The sequence below is a fragment of the Elephas maximus genome, chromosome 4, assembly GCF_024166365.1.
Source record: "Elephas maximus indicus isolate mEleMax1 chromosome 4, mEleMax1 primary haplotype, whole genome shotgun sequence".
In the NCBI taxonomy this organism is placed as follows: Eukaryota; Metazoa; Chordata; class Mammalia; order Proboscidea; family Elephantidae; genus Elephas; species Elephas maximus.
The window spans coordinates 196,822,659-196,845,471 of record NC_064822.1 but is presented as its reverse complement, the minus strand read 5'-3'; the positions used below and the strand labels follow the sequence as shown (position 1 = coordinate 196,845,471).

Below are 22,813 nucleotides of genomic sequence, written 5' to 3'. Positions count from 1 at the left end.
TGACATCAAGGACATCATCCATGAAGAAAGCAAGAGGTCATTGAAAAGACAGGAAAGAAAGAAAAGACCAAGATGGATGTCAGAGGAGACTCTGAAACTTGCTCTTGAGCACTGAGCAGCTAAAGCAAAAGAAAGAATTGATGAAGTAAAAGAACTGAACAGAAGATTTCAAAGGGCCTCTCGAGAAGACAAAGTAAAGTATCATAATGACACGTGCAAAGAGCTGGAGATGGAAAACCACAAGGGAAGAACACGCTCTGCATTTCTCAGGCTGAAAGAACTGAAGAAGAAATTCAAGCCTCAAGCTGCAATAGTGAAGGAGTCCATGGGGAAAATATTAAACGACTCAGGAAGCATTAAAAGAAGATGGAAGGAATACACACAGTCATTATACCAAAAAGAATTAGTTGATGTTCAACCATTTCAAGAGGTGGCATATGAGCCGGAACCAATGGTACTGAAGGAAGAAGTCCAAGCTACTCTGAAGGCATTGGCGAAAAACAAGGCTCCAGGAATTGATGGAATATCAATTGAGATGTTTAAACAAACGGATGCAGCGCTGGAGGTGCTCACTCATCTATGCCAAGAAATATGGAAGACAGCTTCCTGGCCAACTGACTGGAAGAGATTCATATTTATGCCTATTCCCAAGAAAGGTGATCCAACCAAAAGTGGGAATTATAGAACAATATCATTAATATCACACGCAAGCAAAATTCGGCTGAAGATCATTCAAAAACAGCTGCAGCTGTATATCAACAGGGAACTGCCAGAAATTCAGGCCGGTTTCAGAAGAGGATGTGGAACCAGGGATATCATTGCTGATGTCAGATGGATCCTTGCTGAAAGCAGAGAATACCAGAAGGATGTTTACCTGTGTTTTATTGACTATGCAAAGGCATTCGACTGTGTGGATCATAACAAACTATGGATAACACTGCAAAGAAAGGGAATTCCAGAACACTTAATTGTGCTCATGAGGAACCTTTACATAGATCAAGAGGCAGTTGTTTGGACAGAACAAGGGGATACTGATTGGTTTAAAGTCAGGAAAGGTGTGCAGCAGGGTTGTATTCTCTCTCCATACCTATTTAATCTGTATGTTGAACAAATAATACGAGAAGCTGGACTATATGAAGAAGAACGGGGCATCAGGCTTGGAGGAAGACTCATTAACAGCCTTTGTTATGCAGATGACACAACTTTGCTTGCTGAAAGTGAAGAGGTCTTGAAGCACTTACTAATGAAGATCAAAGACCACAGCCTTCAGTATGGATTATACCTCAACATAAAGAAAACAAAAATCCTCACAACTGGACCAATGAGCAACATCATGATAAACGGAGAGAAGATTGAAGTTGTCAAGGATTTCATTTTACTTGGATCCACAATCAACAGCTATGGAAGCAGCAGTCAAGAAATCAAAAGACGCATTGCATCGGGCAAATCTGCTGCAAAGGACCTCTTTAAAGTGTTGAAGAGCAAAGATGTCACCCTGAGGACTAAGGTGCCCCTGACCCAAGCCCTGGTATTTTCAATGACCTCATATGCATGTGAAAGCTGGACAATGAATATGGAAGAATGAAGAAGAGTTGACACCTTTGAATTGTGGTGTTGGCGAAGAATATTGAATATACGGTGGACTGCCAAAAGAACGAACAAATCTGTCTTGGAGGAAGTACAACCAAGATGCTCCTTAGAAGCAAGGATGGCAAGACTGCGTCTTACATACTTTGGACATGTAGTCAGGAGGGATGAGTCCCTGGAGAAGGTCATCATGCTTGCAGAGTACAGGGTCAGCAGAAAAGAGGAAGACCCTCAACAAGGTGGATTGACACAGTGGCTGCAACAATGAACTCAAGCACAACAACAATTGTAAGGATGGTGCAGGACGGGGCAATGTTTCGTTCCATTGTGCATAGGGTCGCTACGAGTCAGAACCGACTCAAAAGCACCTAACAACAACATCCTGAAGTACAACACTGTCAGTAATAATATTCATACACTTACAAGGAAGACCAGTTAATACGACTATAGGTCAAATTATGCACCAATCACTAATACCAAAGATGAAGAAATTGAAGATTTTTGCCAACTTCTGTAGTCTGAAATCAATCAAACATGCAGTCAAGATGCATTGGTAGTTACTGGTGATTGGAAGGCAAAAGTTGAAAACAAAGAAGAAGTATCTGTAGTTGGAAAATACAGCCTTGGTTGCAGCAGTATATCGACAGGGAACTGCCAGAAATTCAGACCAGATTCAGAAGTGGACATGGAACCAGGGATATCATTGCTGATGTCAGATGGATCCTTGCTGAAAGCAGAGAATACTAGAAGGATGTTTACCTGTGTTTTATTGACTATGCAAAGGCATACGACTGGATCATAACAAATTATGAATAACATTTCGAAGAATGGAAATTCCAGAACACTTAATTGTGCTCATGAGGAACCTGTACATAAACCACGAGGCAGTCACTCATACACAGCAAGAGAATAATGGGTGGTTTAAAATCAGGAAAGATGTGTGTCAGGGTTGTATCCTTTCACCATGCTTATTCCAGTCTGTATGCTGACCAAATAATCTGAGAAGCTGGAGTGTATGGAGAAGAATGTGGCATCAGGATTGGAGGAAGACTTATTAACAACCTGTCAGATGCAGACGACACAACTTTGCTTGCTAAAAGTGAAGAGGGCTTGAAGCACTTACTGATGAAGATCGAAGACCACAGCCTTCAGTATGGATTACACCTCAACATGAAGAAAACAAAAATCCTCACAACTGGTCCCGTGAGCAGTATATGATAAACGGAGAAATACTGAAGCTGTCAAGGATTTCATTTTATTTGGCGCCACAATCAACGCCCATTTTTTCACAGCAGTCAAAAAATCAAATGACGTATTGCATTGGACAAATCTACTGCAAAAGACCTCTTTAAAGTGTTAAAAAGCAAAGACATCACTTTGAGGGCCAAGGTGCACCTGACCCAAGCCATGGTGTTTTCATTCGCCTCACACGCATGTGAAAGATGGACAATGAGTAAGGTCCAAGAAGAAGTGATGCCTTTGAAGGATACTGAATCTACCATACACTGCCGGAGAATGAACAAATCTGCCTCAGAAGAAGTACAGACAGAATGCTCTTTGGAAGCATGGAGACTTGGTCTCACATACTTTGGACATGTTGTCAGGAGAGACCAGTCCCTGGAGAAGGACATCATGCTTGATAAAGCAGAGGGTCAGTGAAAGAGAGGAAGACCCTCAACGAGATGGACTGACACAGTAGCTGGTACAACAGGCTCAAGTGTAGCGACGATTTTGAGGATGGCACAGGACCAGGCGGTGTTTCGTTCTGTTGTACACAGGGTCGCTGTGAGTTGGAACCACCTCAACAGCACCTAACAACAATTTTTGCTTGAAAGCCCGATTTTATTACTGATGACAAATACTGTCATTATTTCCCTTTAAGTGACAGGTTCAATTTGTTCACTTTTAAGAAAATGCCTGCAAAATACCCAAGACCAAATAGCTGTGGTCTGTCTGTCAATTGTTCCTTCAAGTAAAACTGTTCCATAAGAACAGCTGGTTTAGGTGGTGTCATGGATTGAATTGTGTCTCCCAGAAATATCTGTCAGCTAGTCTAGGCCCTGATTCCCAGTATTGTGATTGTCCACTATTTTCTCATCTGATGTGATTTTCCTATCTGTTATAAATCCTATCTCTATGATGTTACTGAGATGGGATTAGAGGCAGTTATGTTAAGGAGGCAGGACTGAATCTACAAGATTAGGATGTGTCTTCAGTCAATCTCTTTTGAGATATAACAGAGAGAAGTGAGCAGACAGATAGGGGGACCTCATACCACCAAAAAAGTAGTGCCAGGAGAAGAGTGGACCTGGGGTCCTTGTGCTGAGAAGCTCCTAGTCCAGGAGAAGACTGATGACAAGGACCTTCCTCTGGAGCTGACAGAGAGAGAAAGCCCTTCCCTGGAGGCGATGCCCTGAATTTGGGCTCCTAGACTACTAGGCTGTGAGAGAATAAACTTCTGTTCATTGAAGCCACCTGCCCACGTGTGGTATTTCTGTTACAGCAGCACTAGATGACTGAGACAGCTGGCAACTCAAACAACCCCACAGCTGCTTTTCCTTGGGACATCCACTGCATTTCATATCCAGCAAAAGTGCTTTGAACTTCCCATGTCCTCACATGGAATATTAGAAAGACATGGACTCAGGGATAGAGATTTAATAGTATCAATAACTTTTACAGCTTCACCAAAGACATTCTTACGTAAAATTGGCTTTTTGTGTTGTTTTTAACTGCACGTGACAGTGGAGAATAGGACAATGCTGGTACAGTTTGTGCCACTGACTTGATTCCTGCGAGAGCACCAGCAGTTTAACTCATCGTTGTCTCTGCACCAGGAGTCCTTGGATAACACAAACAGTTAAGTGCTTAACTATTAACCGAAAGGTTGGCAATTTGAACCCAACCAAAGGCACCTCGGAAGAAAGGTCTGGCGATCTACTACTGCAATGTCACGGCCTTGAAACCCAGTGGACCTCAGTTCTACTCGTACACACGTGGGGTCGCCGTGTGTCAGAAGCGACTCAATGGCAATGGGTTTGGTTTTTCTGGTCTGGCGTTTACACCATCAGTATACATGCCCACACAGTGGAACGGCAAATCTCATCCTGAATTTTTATGAAAATAGCTTTGACAGTGCAGGCCCCTGAAAGGGCTTCAGAGGCGCCCAGGCATTGCAGACCACACTCTAGGAATCACAGTCAAAGACCATCTCTGGTTAAGGCCATAAACCATCCCACTGCCATCGAGTCAATTCCGACTCATAGGGACCCTACAGGACACAGTAGAACTGCCCACAGGATTTCCAAGGAGCGACTGGTGGATTTGAGCTGCCGACCTTTTGGTTAGCAGCTGTAGCTCTGAACTCCTGAGCCACCAGGGCTCCGGTTGAGGCTGTGAGCCTTAGATTTCGGCGTCTGAACTTGTCATTCTATTTCCTTGGGTCCTTTTGTGCCATTGGAAGCAGCCCCTTCCCCTGGTATCTGCCACGTTGTCCCCAAGGCCTGGCCTTCAACAGGCTCTTCTTTGTAGAGTAGCAAAAGCCATAATTAGCTGTTTTGCTCCTGCAAGCCATGGGCTGCCAGATTTCCAACGCCAGCAGGGTTTTCCCAATACAAAGCCCCAAACCACTGGGCTAGAGGTAGAGTCTCCGGAAGGAGCATGGTCAAGCTGACACTCTGAACTCTTGACTTTTGGCCTCCAGAATTGTGAAAGAATAACGTTCTGTCGTTTTAAGCCAACCAGTTTGTGGTACTTTCTTACCACAGACCTAGGAAACCAATACAAATACGTCCTCTGAAAATGCGACAGGCCACCTCTGAGGACGTCGTCCCCTGGGGTGGCTGAGCAGTGAGCAGAGGTCGGGGGTCAGGGGTCAGGCTGGACGAAGGGGTCAGGAAACCGTCGCTAGGGCATCTTAGGGCCCCACGGAGCCGCTTCCCTGCCTCCCTGGCTTGGTCAGGGACTTGGCCCGCCCAAGCAGTACTGGGAACCCCAACGGTCCTGCTTGCCAACGTGCCTGACCACTGCGCCCCGCGCCCAGGACCTGGGAGGTACGTGTCAGCTCCCAAGCCAGAGCAGACACTGGCCACACTGGGGTGGGAGAGGGGCTCGAGTCAAGTGGGGTTCAAGCCTAGACAGAGACCCCTGCCTGCAGATGCACCCCTGCAGTCTACATTTTAAACCACACACACACAACCACTGAAACCAAGACGCAGAGATGACTTACCACGTTCTCCACAGACAGAGGAAATAGTGATTGCTCAATTCCAGCAGTATTGTTGGCATTGCTGTTTAAAGCTCTTTGCAACAAATTGGGGGCTGCAGGGCTGTGGTTCAAAGGGGCAGCTGGGGCTTCTGCTGGGTGCTGGTCCCCCCCAGCTCCAAATGCCCTGCCTCCAGGCCCCTCCCCTGGACCTCAGCCAGCTGCAGGCCTCATCCTGATTCTGCGACTGCAGGTCCCGCTGCAGGGACTTCCTGTCATTCTGGGGCCAGGGTCTCGTTCCTGGGGGTCTCACTCCTGGGCTGGGGGTCTGGCTCCCAGAGGCCTCACTTTTGGGGGTCTTGCTCCTAGACTGGGGGTGTTGCTCCTGTAGGTTTCATTCCTGGACTGGGGGTCACTCTTGAGACAGGGCCTCACTCCTGGGGCTCTTGCTCCTAGACTGGGGTCTTGCTCTTGGGGGTCTCATTCCTGGACTGGGGATCACTCTTGAGCCAGGGGTCTCACTCCTGGGGGTCTTGCTCCTGGGGGTCTCATTCCTCACTCTTGAGCCAGGGGTCTCACTCCTGGGGGTCTCACTCCTGGCTCTGATGGCTCTGTGCTACACACCTGGCCCATGGCTGGCCCTCCTGTACAAGGAGTCAAAGCTTAGGGACCTGCTATCACCTTCAGGGGCTCAGGGTCAGGGGCTGGCAGGGCAGGGTGCCAGGGGAACAGATTTGGGGGGAGCTGGAGTCCTGTGCTGACTCTAGAGTAATGAGGTAAGCCTGGGGGCCTGGGGTGGGTTACAAGGGTCCTGGGTGGGGCTGGTGGCATGGGTGGTGGTCCAGGGATGAAGCTGCCCAGGGCTGGACACTGGCAGCCACTGACAGATGCAAAGACAGAGGACAGCTAGGTCAGGGAAGCTCTGACTCCCAGGGCCAGTGGGTCCCCAGGCAGGCAGGGTGGGGTGGCTGGGAGAGGTTCTGGTGTACAGTGAGGCACAGGGGCCAGGATGCTCAGGTGTCAGGGCAGGGCAGGGGTGTGTGGAAATTTGAGGCCCTGGCGCCTGCTGTCTGCCCAACCCTGGAGCCCGTTTGGAGGTGGCAGTCTGGGCTGAGGGTCTGCAAGGGGTGTGGAGGGAGAAAGGCAGCATGTCCCTGCACTGGGTCTGGGAGGACGTGGGCGTGCTCAGTGAGCTGCCTCCAGGCCCTGGGCCAACACTTCTGTCCCCACCCACCCCTGCCTCCCTCTGAGACCCACCCTGCTGGCCTGCTGCACCTCTCTCTGCTGCGAGGCCCCTACCCCCAGTGCCTGCATCAAGCCCGGGCTCTGAGCCCACCTCCCCAGCACCTCCGTGCCCCCACAGAGTAGCTCCAGAAAACCTCATAGCTGGGGGGTGATGGAGGAAGGGCAGGTGGGAATTCCCCGGGAGGGTCTGGGTGGGTGGGCAATTTGAGCGAAGGTCCCTCTCTTGCCCTGACACATGAGGGGAGTGGGGTGGGCACAACTGAAGCTGGAGTTGGCAGGGAGGGGCGAGGAGTGGGGTGGGGGCAGCTAGGGTGCAGTTGGATGGAGGTGCGGGAGCTGGCGGCAGCTATGCTGACATCCGATAACCAAGAACAGGGGAGAAGATGTAGGTGGACCTTCAGGAGGGGGGCTAGTCTCCAGCCTCCGCATGAGGTTTTGGAATATCATCTCCCAAGAAAAGCAGCCAGGGCTCCAGGAAGAACGGCCGATTTTGGCTGGGGCAGATTCTGTGGTAGGCCAGAAAACGGCCCCAAGAGATACCCCTGGCACTCTGGACATGATCTATTTAGAAAAAGGGCCTTGCAGAAGGAGCCCTGGTGGTGCAGCGGTTAAATGCTCGGCTGCTAACTGAAAGGCTGGCTGTTCGAACTCACCAGCTGCTCCATGGAAGAAAGATGTGGCAGTCAGCTTCCGTAAAGATTACAGCCTTGGAAACTCTATGGGGCAGCTCCACTCTGTCCTAGAGGGTCACTATGAGTCAGAATCGACTCAGTAGTAATGGGTTTGGTTAGATGTATTTCTGTCAAGGGTCTTGATACAATTCTGGATTACCCAGGTAGCTCTAAACACTAGGACAAGTGTCCTTCCATGAGACACAGTGGGGAGAGGGCGTGATGCTGCAACAAGCCCAGGAATGCCTGGGCCCACCAGAAGCTGAACGAGGCCAGAACAGATCTTCCCCTATAGCCTTCAAAGAGAGCACGATCCTGCTGACAGGTGGATTTCGGACTTGCAGCCTCCAGAACTATGAGAGGACACATTCTGTTGTGCTCACCTTAGCAGGACTAAGGTGGACTTGAAGCCCTTACTGGTGAAGATCAAAGACCACAGCCTTCAGCATGGATTATACCTCAACATAAAGAAAACAAAAATCCTCACAACTGGATCAATAGGCAACATTTTGATAAATGGAGAAAAGATTGAAGCTGTCAAGGATTTCATTTTACTTGAATCCACAATCACCAGCCATGGAAGCAGCAGTCAAGAAATCAAATGACGCATTGTATTGGGCCAATGTGCTGCAGATCTCTTTAAAGTGTTAAAAAGCAAAGATGTCACTTTAAGGACTAAGGTGGGTGTGACCCAAGCCATGGTGTTTTCAACCATCTCATGTGCATGTGAAAGCTGGACAATGAATAAGAAAGACCCAAGAAGAATTGACAGCTTTGAATTGTGGTGTTGGCAAAGAATATTAAATATACCGTGGACTGCCAGAAGAATGAACAAATCTGTCTCGGGAAAAATACAGCCAGAGTGCTCCTTGGAAGCAAGGATGGCAAGACTTCATCTCACATACTTTATAGATATTATCAAGAGGGATCAGTCCCTGGAGAAGGACATCATGGTTGGTAAAGTAGTGGGGTCAGCAAAAAAGAGGAAAACCCCCAATGAGATGGATCGACAAAGTGGCTGCAACAATGGGCTTAAGCATAACAACAATTGTGAGGATGGTGCAGGATGGGCAGTGTTTTGTTCTGTTGTATGTGGGATCGCTGTGAGTTGGAACCAACTCAATGGCACCTAACAACAACAAGCTGCTCAGTGTGTGGCTATTTGTCACGCAGCCGCAGGACATTCACCCAGGCTGGGTGTCCTGTCCCACCAAACAGTAGCCATCTACAGAGTCACCCCAGAGGACTCCAGAGCCTGTCTACTCCTGCAGCCAAGGACGGCACAGTCTGAGCATGGTGAGGACAATAACTCGGTGCATGAAAACCCACCAAATACGCTGAAGTCTGTGTGTTCTTAACAAAAACAAGCAGATGATCACCTTTGAAGGATGCTAGGAACCAGCCCTAGAGGATTGGTCAGGAAAAGGAAGCACTCAGCATCTATCCAGCTACCCCTGGGTGACCAAACAGCCCAGAGCAGAAATGTCTCTTAAGGAAGTGTTCCAATAAGCAAGTGATGTGGGAGTGATGGAGTTGCAATGCTGCCATTTGGCAGCTGTGGTGAATTGAGGGTCTACGTTGACCTAAGCACGGTGGCTGCTAACCACACAGAAAGGCAGGCAACATGTACCTCTCACAAAGAGTTCACCTCCACCTCCACCTCCAAAATCAAACATGGATCTCATTAAGCCTCTAAATGCGTTTACAGATTAGCAGAAAAGGCAGAGGAAACCGTTAAAACACACCATGGGAGTCCAGGAACTGTTGGAAACGGTTAAGATGCACCGCACGCAACCAGCAAAATCCCTACTAAAGGGCATTCTAGGAGACAGAGGACCCACTATCTTCTAAAAACAAATTGCAAGGGTTAAAAAGAGATGGAACAAAGACTTTGGATTGAAAGAAACTTGCGTAACATTTAGCGAGGTGCACGTTGAAGATGAAACCACATAGAAAAGGGGGTGATTGGTAGTAAGCTAAGACAGAGGTGGCTCTGTTGGGGGAGAAGCCTGGGAGCTCAGGGAAGTGCGGGTGGGCCCTTGCAGGCTAATATCCACTTTATGGCAGTTAATCTGAGATTTGCTGTATGGTGTCTTCTGTAGGTGTGATCTTTGGCTTTTGGGTTTTTGAAAGGAGACAGAGACAGAGCCCCAAGGACTGGGTGACTCTTTGGAGAGTGAGGGGTGAGCAGGGGCAGATTATCCAATGGACAAGGTGAGCACATGAAATCCTTCACTACAGATGACCTGGTAAGGAAGATAAGCACTGTGCTTACCTTGACTATTGGATAATCCACCCCTAGGGGTTTTTAGGGGTGAGTGAGAGGGAGGAGTCCTAATCCAACTTGGATCCTGGGGCTGGGAGACTGTGAGGACCAGCAGGCAGTGCACGGAGCAGGCAGCAGGAGTGGGGGCCCGGGATTCACCTCCCACCCTACCTGCACGGTCTTCTCTGCCTGGGGCCACCCCTGCTGCCACAACACAGCTCAGCATAAGGAGGGACCTGACACCTCCAGGGCAGGGTCAGACCCACAGGGCTGCTTCAAGGTCTTTATTGCTGCAGGGTACAGTGGTTGTGCACTGGAGCACTGACCACCGGTGGGTGTGGGGGTCTCTCAGGGAAGCCGAGGTGGAACGTCACTGTCCTGACAGTGCAGTCTGTGGGGCAGGACTGGGCCAGTCACCCTGGACACTCAGCCCGCCCCAGGGCAGAGAGAGGTCACCAGTTCAGGACTCCAGGGCAGTACTTGTTGACGAGCCTCTGGTAGTAGGGCCGAAGTTTGTCCACATCAGGCAAGTCCGGGCACTTTGTGTAGAGGTCAAACTTGCTGCGGGAGGGGCAGTGAGGTTGGAGGGCTGGCCTTCCCTACACTGTCTCCCTCTGCTCCCCTTCACCCTCCTTCCCCCCTGCAGGCAGGGCATACTTGAACTCTTGCACCCAGGGCAGCATAGCCATGTCCCGCTCACTGCACAGCTGCCGGTAGTCACCGCCCGTGTGCCACGGGTAGAAGGAATGGAATCGAATCATGTAGAAGGCCTGGTGGGGGGCACATCCAGCATGCTGTCTGCCCCTGAGTGGCAGGGCTGGGCTAGACTATGTTGGACCAGGCTTGGTTGGGGTGGACTGAATTGGGCTAGGCTGGGCTGGGCTGGCTGGACTGGACTACACTAGGCTGGGCTGAGTGAATTGGGGTGAATTGGACTACACTGGGCTGGACTGAGCTGGGCTGGGCTTAACTGGACTGGACTGGACCGGGCTGGGTTGGGCTGGGCTGTGCTAGGCTGGACCGGGCTGGGCGGGGCTGGGCTGAGCTGGGCTGGGTTGGGCTGTGCTACGTTGGGCTGGGCTGGGTTGGGCTGGGCTGGGCTGGGCTGGGTTGGGCTGTGCTATGTTGGGCTGGTTTGGGCTGGGCTGGGCTGGGCTGTGCTACGTTGGACTGGGTTGGACTGGGTTGGGCTGGGCTGGGCTACGTTGGGCTGGGCTGGGCTGGGCTGGGCTGGGCTGGGCTGGGCTACGTTGGGCTGGGCTGGGCTGGGCTGGGCTGGATGGACTAGACTTGGCTGGATAGGGCTGGGCTGGGAAGAGCTGGGCTGCCTGGGATGGGCTTAGCTGGGCTGGACTGGACTGCACTGGGCTGGGTAAATTGAGGTGGCCTGGGCTACACTGGCCTGGGCCGGGCTGGGCTGAGCTGGACTGGGGTGGGCTCCCACTCTGATGGCCCCTACCTCCGAGGGGAGGGAGAACTTGTTGAACTTCATCATCTGGTACATGTACTCTGAGGGAGAGAGAGGGTCATTGCAGGCCCCCAGGCCAATAGTGCTATTTCCATTCCTTCCCCCTCCCACCAGCCTCACCGTCGTGGCCCCAGGACATGAGGACGTTTTCGAGTCCACAGTAGGGCTGGTACATGCCGAGCTCTGTGCTGCGATGAGAGATTGGGGTTCAGGGGGACTCAGGAGTCCCCTGGGGAGGGAGGGGCTGGCAGCAGGGGCAGGGGGCACCTGTATCGAGGATCCTGGAGGTCAGGATTGTCCTGGAAAGTTGAGTCACAGAAAACCACAGACGCCTGAGGACGGCAGCCAACAGGAAAGGTGTCTCCAACGACTGCCCACTAGGGACAGGCAGCATGGTCGGCACCGGCCTGGGTGTCCCAAGCCCAGCCGGGCTGCCCCACCCAGGTCCCAGCTCTCACCTGGGGCTCCCCACCCAGGTCCCAGTCTTCACCTGGGGCTCCCCACCCAGGTCCCAGCCCTCACCTGGGGCTCCCCAGCTAGGGCCAGCACCTTCCCCAGGTCATGCAGCAGCCCAACCAGATGGAACCAGTCTGAGAGGAGACAGACAGGGGGGCTGGGGCTCAGAGGGCTCCCCTACCCATGACCCCAGCTGACCACTTGCATGGTTACAGCCCTCCCTCCATGGGACGGGGCACACCCTTGTCGGGATGGGCCCTCCGGATGCCCTCTGCAGTCTGGAAGGCATGGAAGGAGTTAGGGAAGTCCACGTCTGGGTCCGACTCGTCTACCAGCTCATCCAGCATGTCCACTGCTTCTAGGATATTCATCTTCTTGTAGGAGAAGTTTCCGAACTGGGCTCGCTGGGCCAGAGACGGAGTATCAGTACACCTGCGGGCTGGGTCGACCCACAGGACTGCCACCCGGCCGACTCTGTTCAGAGGGCGAGGGTGTCCGCACCGGGCATACCTTCCTCCTAACAAAGTCCACCGTCTGGTGTGTGTGCATAAGCTTGTAGGTGGTAAAGACGCGGTCCAAGAGCGGGCCTGACTGCAATGTCACAGGTTAGCCAGGCCATTCAGCCTCCCTGAACCCCAGAGCCCTCACACACAGGCCCCCACTGCCTCCCAGGTTGGGCGTCACAAGGTGTGAGTTGGGGCGGCCCCCCAGACCAATGACTCCGGGGGAGGGACTTCCCAGTGATGCCCACTGGAGTTGTTCATGGTGATGCCGGTCTCCCCAGACCCAGGAGCCAAGGCCCTGACTGGGGCGGGGTGGGGGTGGACTGAGCCTGGGTGCCTCACAGTGTAGTTTCGGAAGCTGCTCTTGTCCTTGACTGTCTCTGGGTGCACATCCGGTCGGTAGACCAGGGAAGGGTCTGGGCCCTGGGGAGGGGAGTTGACGTGTCTCATCCTCGTGCCAACCCCATGAGAAAGAGAGGTCACCCCCCAGGGAGCCCTGATGAGCAGCCTGAGGCCAGGGCTGGGCAGCAGAGCACAGCAGAGGCCCATAGCCACCACCCGCTGCACCCCCCTGGGGTGAGGAGTCCTCCCTCCTGGATGCCCTTATCTTTCTCCTCAATGTCCTTATCTCCTGCTTCCAGGATGCACTGGTCTAGGGGGATGTTGTGGGGGAGCCACAGTGGCCTGTCCTGGCACCTGCAGCTCAGGAAGTGACAGCTGCCCTGGGAAGAGACCTGGACCACGGGGACCCTGGGGTCGGGCACCACTGACCCTTGCCCCAGCTGGACCAACACAGGCAGGAGAGAGACCTTGGACCTACTGGATGGAATGGGATCGGTGGGAAGCAATTGGGGAGGGGGGCAGGATGCAGCCCCCCATTTGAGGGATCAATTTACCGCAGGGTCCCAGTACTCACCACAGCCACCTTCATTCTGGGAAGGAACAGGGCACGGGTGGGTGAGAGTCCCCCAAGCTGGGGAGCCTAAATACACCAGTAGGTTACGTAAGTGACCTGGCACCACCCAGACCTTTGGCCTTGGCCCTCGGTAATGAATGACCATCTGCCCTCCTGCCTGGTCTCTATGAGTTAATGTGTCATCTCAGGGACAGCCCCCAGCGGCCTCAGCGCTCACTTGACCCTGGCCTGCTCCTCCCTGAGCAACTGGCCTGGGGATGCTCATCCTTGCCATTCTGCAGCTGGCTCTGAACGCCCCTGCCCTTACTCTGTGGGCCAGCTGCGCTTGAACTCCTGTACCCAGGGCAGCATGGCCAGGCTCCGCTAGCAGGGGGGCCCCTCCATCCTCGCCCCCTCCTGGCCGGGTCTCAGGGAGCAGAGGGCTGTGACTCAGGGTGGGGCTTTGGGAGGAGGGCGCCACTGGAGCCAGGGTCAGGGATGGATACTACAACCTGATGGGGCCCTGAAGGTGCAGCGGGACCACAGACAAAAAACCCATCACCACATCTTGTCCGTATCGCAAAGAGGCAGGTGCTACGGCCAAGGAGGAAACAGGGAGGCCGGGGCAGGGCGGGTGGAGCCTCGGCAGCAGAGGACATTCGGTCCTGTGGGAGCCAGGGAGTAGGTCATGAGACCTGCAGTCAGAGTGCTGACTTTGGGGCTCCCTGTGAGGGAGACACCTTGACGATGGCATGATCTGCCTTACGTCCAACAGGCTCCTGTGGCACCTGTGCTGAGAACAAGTGAGGGGACCCAGCACCATTATGTCCAACAGGCCCCTGTGGCAGCTGTGCTGAGAACAAGTGAGGGGACCCCAGCACCACCAGCCTCCCCATTCAGAATGGCTCCAGCTCCCAGGGCCCCTTACCTGACTGCCATGGCTGTGACTTGCTGACTTATGTTTGACCTGTTTGCCTATCTCTGCCTCCCCGACCATAACGTCAGCTCCAGGAATTCAGGGACTGCTGTGGGCATGTCCTCAGGTATCCCCCCTTACTGCAGGTGCTCCAAAAATATTTGCTGGATGGATGGAGACGGGGAACCTAGGGAGGGCTAGGGCGATCTTGGAACACAGGTAAGACTTGGACCAGGAGCAGGGAACCATGGCCGGAATCCTGGTATGTCTTCAAGGTGGGGCCCAACAGGCTTTGGATTGAGGGTGTGAGCCACTGGCGGGGCAGATTCTGGGGGCACTCCAAGTGGGGCTGTCAGGTGGGCAGTCGACACATAGTCTGGGTCTCAGGAGGTGGCTGTGAGCTGCTTGGGTGTGGGTCAGGTGGAGTCATGATGCTGCGGCCTCAGTCACGTGCACAGCACTGTGGTGAGGGCCACAGGTGTCCACTTCATGGAGAAGCCACTGAGGCTTAGCGAAGGCTGGGCAGAATCCCTGGGCTTTAACCCCTTTGCTGATGTCCACCCATGGGCCTAGAGGATGCAATGGGCTACCACGAGGAGGGTGCTGCCTGCGTGTGCATGCATGCGTTTATATGTGTGTAGGAGTGCATAAATGTACATGCATTGTATGTAGGCGTGTGCATTGTATGCAGGCGTGTGCATTATATGTGGGCGTGTGCAGTGTGTGTGGGCATGTGCAGTGTGTGTGGGCATGTGCACTGTATGTAGGTGTGTGCATTGTATGTGCGTGCATTGCATGCATGTGCACATGTTCATGCAATGTATGTGCGCATGCGTGTGTTTGTGCACATGCATGTGTGTTCATGAGCATGCATGTGTGCATTTGTAGTGGAAGGTGTTCCTGGAAGAAGGAACAGCGTGTACCAAGCAACAGACTGGGCCCAGGCCACCGGGCACTGGGTGCTCCCAGGAGGGCGTGCAAGGCTGGACTTTACTCCAGGGACCAGGGGAGCCCAGCAGGGTCTTGGCAGACCCAAGCTGCAGACACTGAGTGCCTGACTCTGCCCAATTTACCCCCTGCTCCTCCTGGACTCCTCCTCTCCCTCAGCTCCAGTCTCCCTCGGCCTGTCCATTGGCTGTTCATGCTGCCACACCAGAGCAGGCTGCCCACCTCCTCGCTGCCTCCCCTCCCCCACTCTCACCATCTAAAACACCAGTCCCCGCCTGCCTCTTCGACACCCTTCAGTGGTCACAGGGCACATGGCTTTGAGGCCAGGTCCCGGGCCTCTCCAACTCCTACTCAACTGGGCTCCTTTTGGCTGCCAGGCTACCCCAGCCACATGCTCTGTAGGCTTGAGCCTCGGAGCTCTAGGGTTTTTCCCCTGGTGAACCCCTGCTGTTCCTCTAGTCCCACCTAAACCACTCTTCTTCTGGACAGCCCTCCTTGATTGCCTTGCCATGCTCCCCATTACGGCCCTGACCACCTTCTGCTGCAATTCTAGTCAGTGACAGGGACCACAGAGACAGAGGGTGAGTCTCTGACCTCTCTAAAGTGGGGGTGAGAGTAGTGCCCACCTCACGGGGGGCTATGCGGACGAGGTGCTATGTGAGTGAAGCCCAGGTTCTCTGGGGTAGTGTGGGGTATCCGCAGGACTCTGACGACATGGGGCAGACACACACCAAGAACTGCACACGTGCTGGCTGCGGTCATTGTTCTTATTGCTATCATTTGAGGTCTCCCCAGGCTTGGCAGGGCTCAGGGGAGGGAGCCTGTTCAAGACCTGATGTTCCTTGCTGTCCCACTGAGTCTCCAGGGCCAGGGTCTGTGTCACCTGCTCAGTTCTATACTTGCTCAGCCACCTCTACCCCTTTGAGGTGGAAAGGGACTTTTATTTATCTATTTTGGGGGCCCCTCACCCCAGCCCAGCCCTGGGCTGGCATTGGATCCCCTGGCTCTGCTCCACTCTTCACCCCAGAATGGCCAGGGTAGTTCCAGAGCTCCTGTGTGGCCCCTTCCCCCCATCCCGACCTGGACCACAGCATGCCCCAGGCTGTCCAATCCTCTGCCCTTCAGCCCTGCCTGGGGGATGAGGTGGGAAAGGAGCAAGCTGAGACCTCTGGGAGGACTTGTCAAGAAGGGCTTCGATCCAACGCTGGAACCCATCAAGGAGGGGACGCATCTAGTCCACCCAGCCCCTCTCCTCTGGCCCTGGGTGTTCGGGACCCTGGCTTCTGCTCCATCTGCCAAGGCCCCTCCCCCCAAGTCCTGTTTTGCGCGGGTACAGGGAGGGGAGCACCGCCTGCCCCTTGGCGTGCACATGTGGGGGTGTGCAGGTCCCCTGGGTGAGGCCTGCCTGGTGTCCACATACACATGGGTTTACAGGTCCAGAACCACATTCAAGTGTGAGGGAGGTTGGGGTGTGGGGACAGGCTCCTCTGGTGCCTGCACCCCTTTCTGGGTGTCCGTTGTCTGCAGCTCTGGACGCAGTATTAGGCAGGGCAGGGGGGCTGTGGCTGGCCCACCTCAGCCGTAGCTGTGGGGGCTCCTGGGGTCGACAGGGGCCAAGTCCCGCTGACCGGCCTGCTCCACAATCTGCCACAGGCGGTGGCTGAGGTTCTGCACCTGGCAGGTCCCCAGCATACAGCCCACCCGCAGGAGCTGGGCTCGGGGTCTGCGGGGGCCTGGGTGACGGGAGCCCGAGTGTCTTCGGCCGTAGTTCTGAAGAGGTTGGCTCACAGCAGGGGCCAGGCTAGTGCCCTTCTGTGGCTGAGGGGCCTGGTGAGGCTTCCAGACCACAGGCTGGGGTGCAGGGCGCCGGGGATGCAGGCTGCTGGTATAAGTCCGGGCGGGAGGAACCCTGCGGGGTGGGGGAGGAGCAAACCGGATGGTCCAGCCATTTAGGGATTCCAAACCCACCCACTTCCCCTCCATGCAGGCCTGGGATCACTAGCAGGGGAAGCCCATGGCTTCCCCAATATGCCTGGACCACCTCCAGGGGAATCCCAGAGCCCCCACCCACACCCAGCCTGGGACACTGCCAGGGGAAGCCCACTATCTCTTTTAGGGCTCAGGGCCTGGGACCTGGCTGCTCAACCATCTCAGTGGCCCCAGGTCACATGCCCCATTAACCTGTGACTCCTCAGGCAAAGTGCCTCTGTGGGTCACTACACTCAGAGCCTGGGGTGACTCTCCTGGACCCATCCCTTGGAGTGGTGGGAGCTAGGCAGGCCTGGGGCTCCCTCCTGCACTCCCCCAGCAGATCCCTCCTTGTTGAGGAGGTCGGGGCAAGTGCCCTGTGGTGGGGAGCAAAAGATGCCTGTGGCTCAGGTGTTGGTGATGGCATGGGGCCTGGCCCTTGATGGGGGGTTCGCCAGACATCCTGGCTTCCTGCTACGACAGGGCCAGGGCTGGAGTTGGTCCCAGCCGCACTCACCTGAGTCGGGCGGAGCGCGGGCGCCCCCCTAGGCCGAGGGACAGCGCGCCAGGGAGCTGCAGGTACAGGAGGCTGACGCAGCCTAGGGTAACTGCCAGGAGCCGCGCCATGGCAGGCGGGAAGCAGGCGAGCTGGGCGGGTGGGGCGGCGTCGTGGGGCGCCGGCCCTGGCGTCGCGCCACCTCCTCCGCCGCACTTGGGGAGCCCTCCGCTGTCGGGGCGCCGGGTGGTGGCGGGGCAGGCTGGATCCTGGGGTCCTGCAGTCCCCGGGTCCTGCCGCCGAACAAGGCCGGACTCGGTCGGTGCGTCCGGGGCGCGGAGGACTGCAGGTCAGGAGTCACTCGGCCAGTTCGCAGTTCGGGATCTCTCCTGGGACGCCGCCGGCCCTCGGTACCGTCTAGAGAAAAATCGTCTTTCCAGGAGGAGGTGGAGCCGGCCGTCCACTGGGCGGGGCGCCCCTCCTCAGCCCCGCGCCTCCGGGGATGGAGTTCAGGGCTAAAAGCTGACGGTCCGGCTCCTCCGGTGTCGCCTGGCGGCACCTCCTTCCCCAGGAGCCCTGCCCGGAGCCTTGCCCCACCCCCTCCCCCCCAGAGCCCGGCTGAGCTCCGGAGATGGGGGGGGCCCGAATTGGGCGCCGAGCTCGCCATTCCATTCCCTACGGAGGCAACTTCCGGACCCCTCCTCAGAATCATCTAGGGGCTGTGTTCTAAAAATCTACCCATTTGCCCCCATTACCAACGGATGAAATTTTTTTTATAAGAAATTCAACTAAGTAAAAAGTGAGGATGGCCACCCATCGCCCCCGCTGTGGATTCTTCTGTGTGCCGGGGCGGGGGGGGGGGGGGGCAGAGCTTTCTGGTCTTCTGGTTTTGGAGAGGACTTCGTGTGTGCATTGCACACGGGCACATATATACAAAATACGTGTAAATACAGAGACCCCCATTGTTCCTGTAGGCTGGTCCGCTCCAACGTACTTGTGCTGTGACTCACTTAACGAATCCTAACCCGTCTTTTCTGGAGCTGGACCCCTGCTGTCCGGTCTGCCCTGACTGCTATCTTAGCGCACAAACGTGGCCCGTCCTCTTCCTGGAGGTGGACACACTGGGTGGCAGGCTGAGTCTGTGTCTTCTGTAAGCCTGCACCGTCTAACCCTCCACCAAGAGTGCATGGGCATCGCTTGTTCTTTGCTTTGTCAACCTGAGAGGTAGTGGCGACCTTGCTGCCCTTCAATAGACACCCCTTCGGTTAGCTCAGCTTCTCTTTGCCTCCTCTGCACCCCCTCTTCAGTCTTACCCTTGCCCTCAAGGCCCTCTATTAGGCTCATGGAAGACCTGGTCACCCTGGTCCCCTCCTGCGTTTCCTGCCAAGTCCCCCCTGTGGTGCGCATCAATAAACATTTGCCGGGTGAATGAATCAACAAGGGCTGCACACGTGCCCTACTGAAGAGCTTGTTCACCTCCCCTAATGGTGGAGAACCCTGGGCAGATCTTGTGTTTCTGTTTCTTTAGGTTCGTGGTGGGGGGTGGGGAGGGTGAGGTGATCAAATTTACCTTAGAAGGATGGAGCTGGCAGCCAGGAAGAAGCATGGGGCAGGGAGGCAAGTTCTTGGGATCGCTGCAGGAGGGGGTCAGAGAGACATGAGCTGGAGCCAACGCCGGCCTGGGCAGCACAGGAAGGTGGATGGAGCGAGCCGCAGGCAGGGGCAGGGAGGCTGGAGAGCCATTCTGGTCTGGACATGCCGAGGAGACAGCTGTTCGTGGGACTTGCAGCCAGAGGGTTCCGGTTGCCCCTAGCCTCATGGGACAGAGTGCATCCCTGGGATATGGCCTGTGGGTTCCCAGAGAAGACAAGGCTCAGGGAGGCAAGGGGTGTGGTGAGCACCACCCCCAGAGGGTCTCCAGAGAGAACAAGCTGCCTGCTTTCATTGGTCCCCTCCCCTGTGCTCCACGCCTCCTCTTAATCTATCTTTCACACTGCTGCCAGCACTAACTCTCTAACACACAAATGCAGCCATATCATTCAACCCCTCCCCTCAAAATGGAGTTATGAGTGGTCCAGTGGTGGAATTCTCACTTTCCATGCCAGAGACGCAGGTTCGATTCCCCGCCAAAGCACCTCATGAGCAGCCAGCACCCGTCAGTGGAGGCTTGCATGGTGCTGTGTTACCAAACGGGTTTCAGTGGAGCTTCCAGCCAAAGACAGGCTAGGAACAAAGGTCTGGCGATCCACTTCTGAAAATGAGCCCATGCAAATGCCGTGGACCACAAGGGTGTGATCCAAAACCGATCACAGGGTAGCACAGGACCGGACGGCATGTTGTTCTTTGTGCATGGTGTCTCCACAAATTGGGGCTGAATTCACAGTTGCTAACAACAACAACTAATAAAAACAACAACAACTAATAAAAACACAAAAGTCATCAGGCTTCATGACGGTTTCAATCCCGGACAGTGGAGGTAAGCCTCTGGGAGGCCTGTGGTTTCAAGCCTACCACGTTGTTTCTTTCAGATTCTAGGTAGATAGGCCAGGGCTGCCTTGGTTGTCCCCGAGCGTGTGTCCTCGTGCCCTCTGCACCTGCGGACTGGATTAGAAAACCCCTCTGGGTCTGCAGTGTAGTGAATTACTTTAATGTGACCCTTCTAGCCAGGGTCTTTGTAACTCCCACAAAATGATTGGGTGAGACTATGCAAATAATGTGCTTGCAGCCCAAGGGGACTGGACAGCTTGCTATTAATGCAATAAGGTGCACGGTACCACTGTGGGGGTGGGACTATGCGAATAAGATGTATGGAACCCTAACAACGGGATTGGTCTGTTTTGCCTTCCCCTAGGCTTAAAGGGGAAACCCTGGTGGTGTAGTGGTTAAGTGCTATGGCTGCTAACCAAAAGGCCGGCAGTTCAAATCTACCAGGAGCTCCTTGGAAACTCTATCGGGTAGTTCTACTCTGTCCTATAGGGTCGCTATGAGTTGGAATCGGCTTGACAGCAGTGGGTAGGCTTAAAGGGGAGCCCTGGTGAACAGGGGTTAAGAGCTCGGCTGCTATCCAAAACGCTAGCAGTTCGAATCCGCCAGCCACTCCTTGGAAACCCTATGGGGCAGTTCTACTCTGTCCTATAAGGTCGTGATGAGTCAGAATCAACTCAACGGCAACTTTTTTTTTGTAGGCTTAAAGGGAGCCAATCCCAGAAGTGGAGAGAGGACCACACTATTGTCGAGAAGAAGAAGAGCTGGGAGCAGAGAGAGTCTTTTGGACCCCGGGTCTCTGGGCTGAAAACCTAGACTCAGGAGAAAGAGGGGGAGCTGTCAACACTGGAAACGGTGAGAAGCAGCCGCAGAGAAACTACGGCAGAACCAGAAGACCAGAACTGATAAAACGGTTGGACAGAGGAGGTAAGTCTGACCACCTCATAGGGATCAGCTTTGGGCTGATGATCTTGATTCTCTTTCCTCCCCCTTGTGAAGTTAGACAAGGAGGTCTGATGCCCCCACACCATTTTTACAGGGTCCCACAGCCCCCTACATAATAGGTGCTCTGGGTGCGTAGGGGAGACCTGCAGGCAGAGTGCCTGGATTCGTTCATCTTTAGTTGGAGGAGTGAGGGGGCAGCCACCTGGAGGCCACTGAACTCTGGAAGCCAGCAGAGAAGTAGATCAGGAACCCTGCGTAATGAGCAGCACAGGTGGGATGGGGAGAGGAAGGGAGAGAAAAAAAAAAAAAAACTGACATAGCCTCAAAGTAAGGGAGGAAGGAGGAGGTGGTTCGATATGAGGTCTCTGTGAGGAGGGGGCGGCGGTGAGGAGGATTGGGCAGTGAGGGGCATCCATCTGAGGCTGTGATTTTGGGATCACAGTAGGTCACTCTACCCTTTGTGGTGGGTGCTGGCCTGGGAGAGATTTTGCTCAGGGTTGTGCAGGGCTGGGTTTGCCATGTTGGGACAGTGGAGAAAAGTCAAAGTGGCAGGGGGCTTAGGACACTGGCAGGGTGTTGGCCAGGGAGACTGAGCTGGGTAGGGGTAAAAGGAAGGAAGGGGAGAGCTGAGGGCTCAGAAGGAAGCCAAGGGGCCGATGGGCCTGAGGAAGAGTCACTTCCTGCAAGAGGAGGGGAAGTTCTGGGGACAGCATGGTCCCCTTCAAGGGGGAGGAAGCTTGGGGGCAAAGAACAGGCACCTGAGGGCCAACGTGACAATGCAGGGGGCTGAACGCTAAAGGGATCGTGGTCTGGAAGGATACCCACGAGAGGACGCAGGGATGCAGCTTCCTTTAAGCTGAGGACACAGCAGGTAGCAGTCCCCGAGGGCCTGGTGGAAGGGTGGAGAAGAGGGTATAAGTTCTGCACGGTGTCTGGGAGGAGAGCCAGGTCTGGGCTCAGGTGACCATCCTGAAGACCTGCCTCGGGAATGCTGGTAGTGCACACACAAGCTTGGTGCTGTGATAATGCAGCAGTGAGGACATTTTTGGGTGCAAGTGACAGAAAGCAACCCAAAGCAACCAAGGGGGAAGAAGGCTGTGGTTGAGCTGTGACCCTGGGCCAGGGAGAGGAGCCTGGGAGGGTTCTTGCGCTCAGCTCTCTGCTGGCTCCTTCCAGTGGGTGGAGGCCTCAGTGCCAGTGATGTCTCTCCATCCCTCCAACCTGCTCTCTTCCAGCAGCCAAGCTGATCTAAAAGCAGACCTAACCCTGTCTCACCACTCCTCTCCCAGCATAGCCTGCCCCTCGCTCAGGTGTCCCCCTTTGCCCATTCCCGGGCGGCTGTGCTCAGGTGTCCCCCTTTGCCCATCCCTGGGCTGCTGTGCTCAGGTGTCCCCCTTTGCCCATCCCTGGGCTGCTGCGGGGAGGATCTGGTCCACTCCTGCCCTAGGGGTGGGTGCACGGCTAGGTGTCCTTTCACATGTACTTCCTGGGTGATGCAGCCTTCTCCAAGTCACCTCATACCCACGATGCGTACCCGGATCCCAGGGGCCTCTCACGCTCTTTACAGAAGGAACCCCTTTTTAAAAGGGCATTCGTCAAATGTCTCACTCTGTCTACATGGCGGCTCTGAAGTGGGGCCGGGCCCTTCTCGCTCCTCAGACTGGGAACCCTAAGAGCAGGGCTTGGGTACTTTCCCTTGTTCCCAGGCTGGCAGCCTCCGAGGTCACGACCCTGGGCCCCCCCGGCTGTCCCCCAGTTTGG

General features: G+C 54.8%; 2 protein-coding genes across 2 annotated transcripts; both read right to left on the bottom strand.

Annotated features, from left to right (window-relative positions):
- Positions 1-10,425: 10,425 nt before the first annotated feature.
- On the bottom strand, positions 10,426-13,331 carry MIOX (myo-inositol oxygenase). The gene is made up of 10 exons (XM_049884789.1): positions 13,317-13,331; positions 12,743-12,823; positions 12,408-12,488; positions 12,139-12,301; positions 11,964-12,031; positions 11,709-11,818; positions 11,562-11,629; positions 11,433-11,482; positions 10,631-10,743; positions 10,426-10,534 (listed from the first exon to the last, which is right to left on the bottom strand). Exons 1-10 carry the CDS (start codon positions 13,329-13,331, stop codon positions 10,426-10,428), a joined length of 858 nt encoding a protein of 285 aa, XP_049740746.1.
- A 2,103-nt stretch (positions 13,332-15,434) lies between these two features.
- On the bottom strand, positions 15,435-18,212 carry ADM2 (adrenomedullin 2). The gene is made up of 2 exons (XM_049884790.1): positions 17,645-18,212; positions 15,435-17,068 (listed from the first exon to the last, which is right to left on the bottom strand). The coding sequence occupies exons 1-2, from the start codon at positions 17,752-17,754 to the stop codon at positions 16,735-16,737; spliced, it is 444 nt and encodes a 147-aa protein (XP_049740747.1). The 5' UTR covers positions 17,755-18,212; the 3' UTR covers positions 15,435-16,734.
- Between the last annotated feature and the right edge of the window lie 4,601 nt (positions 18,213-22,813).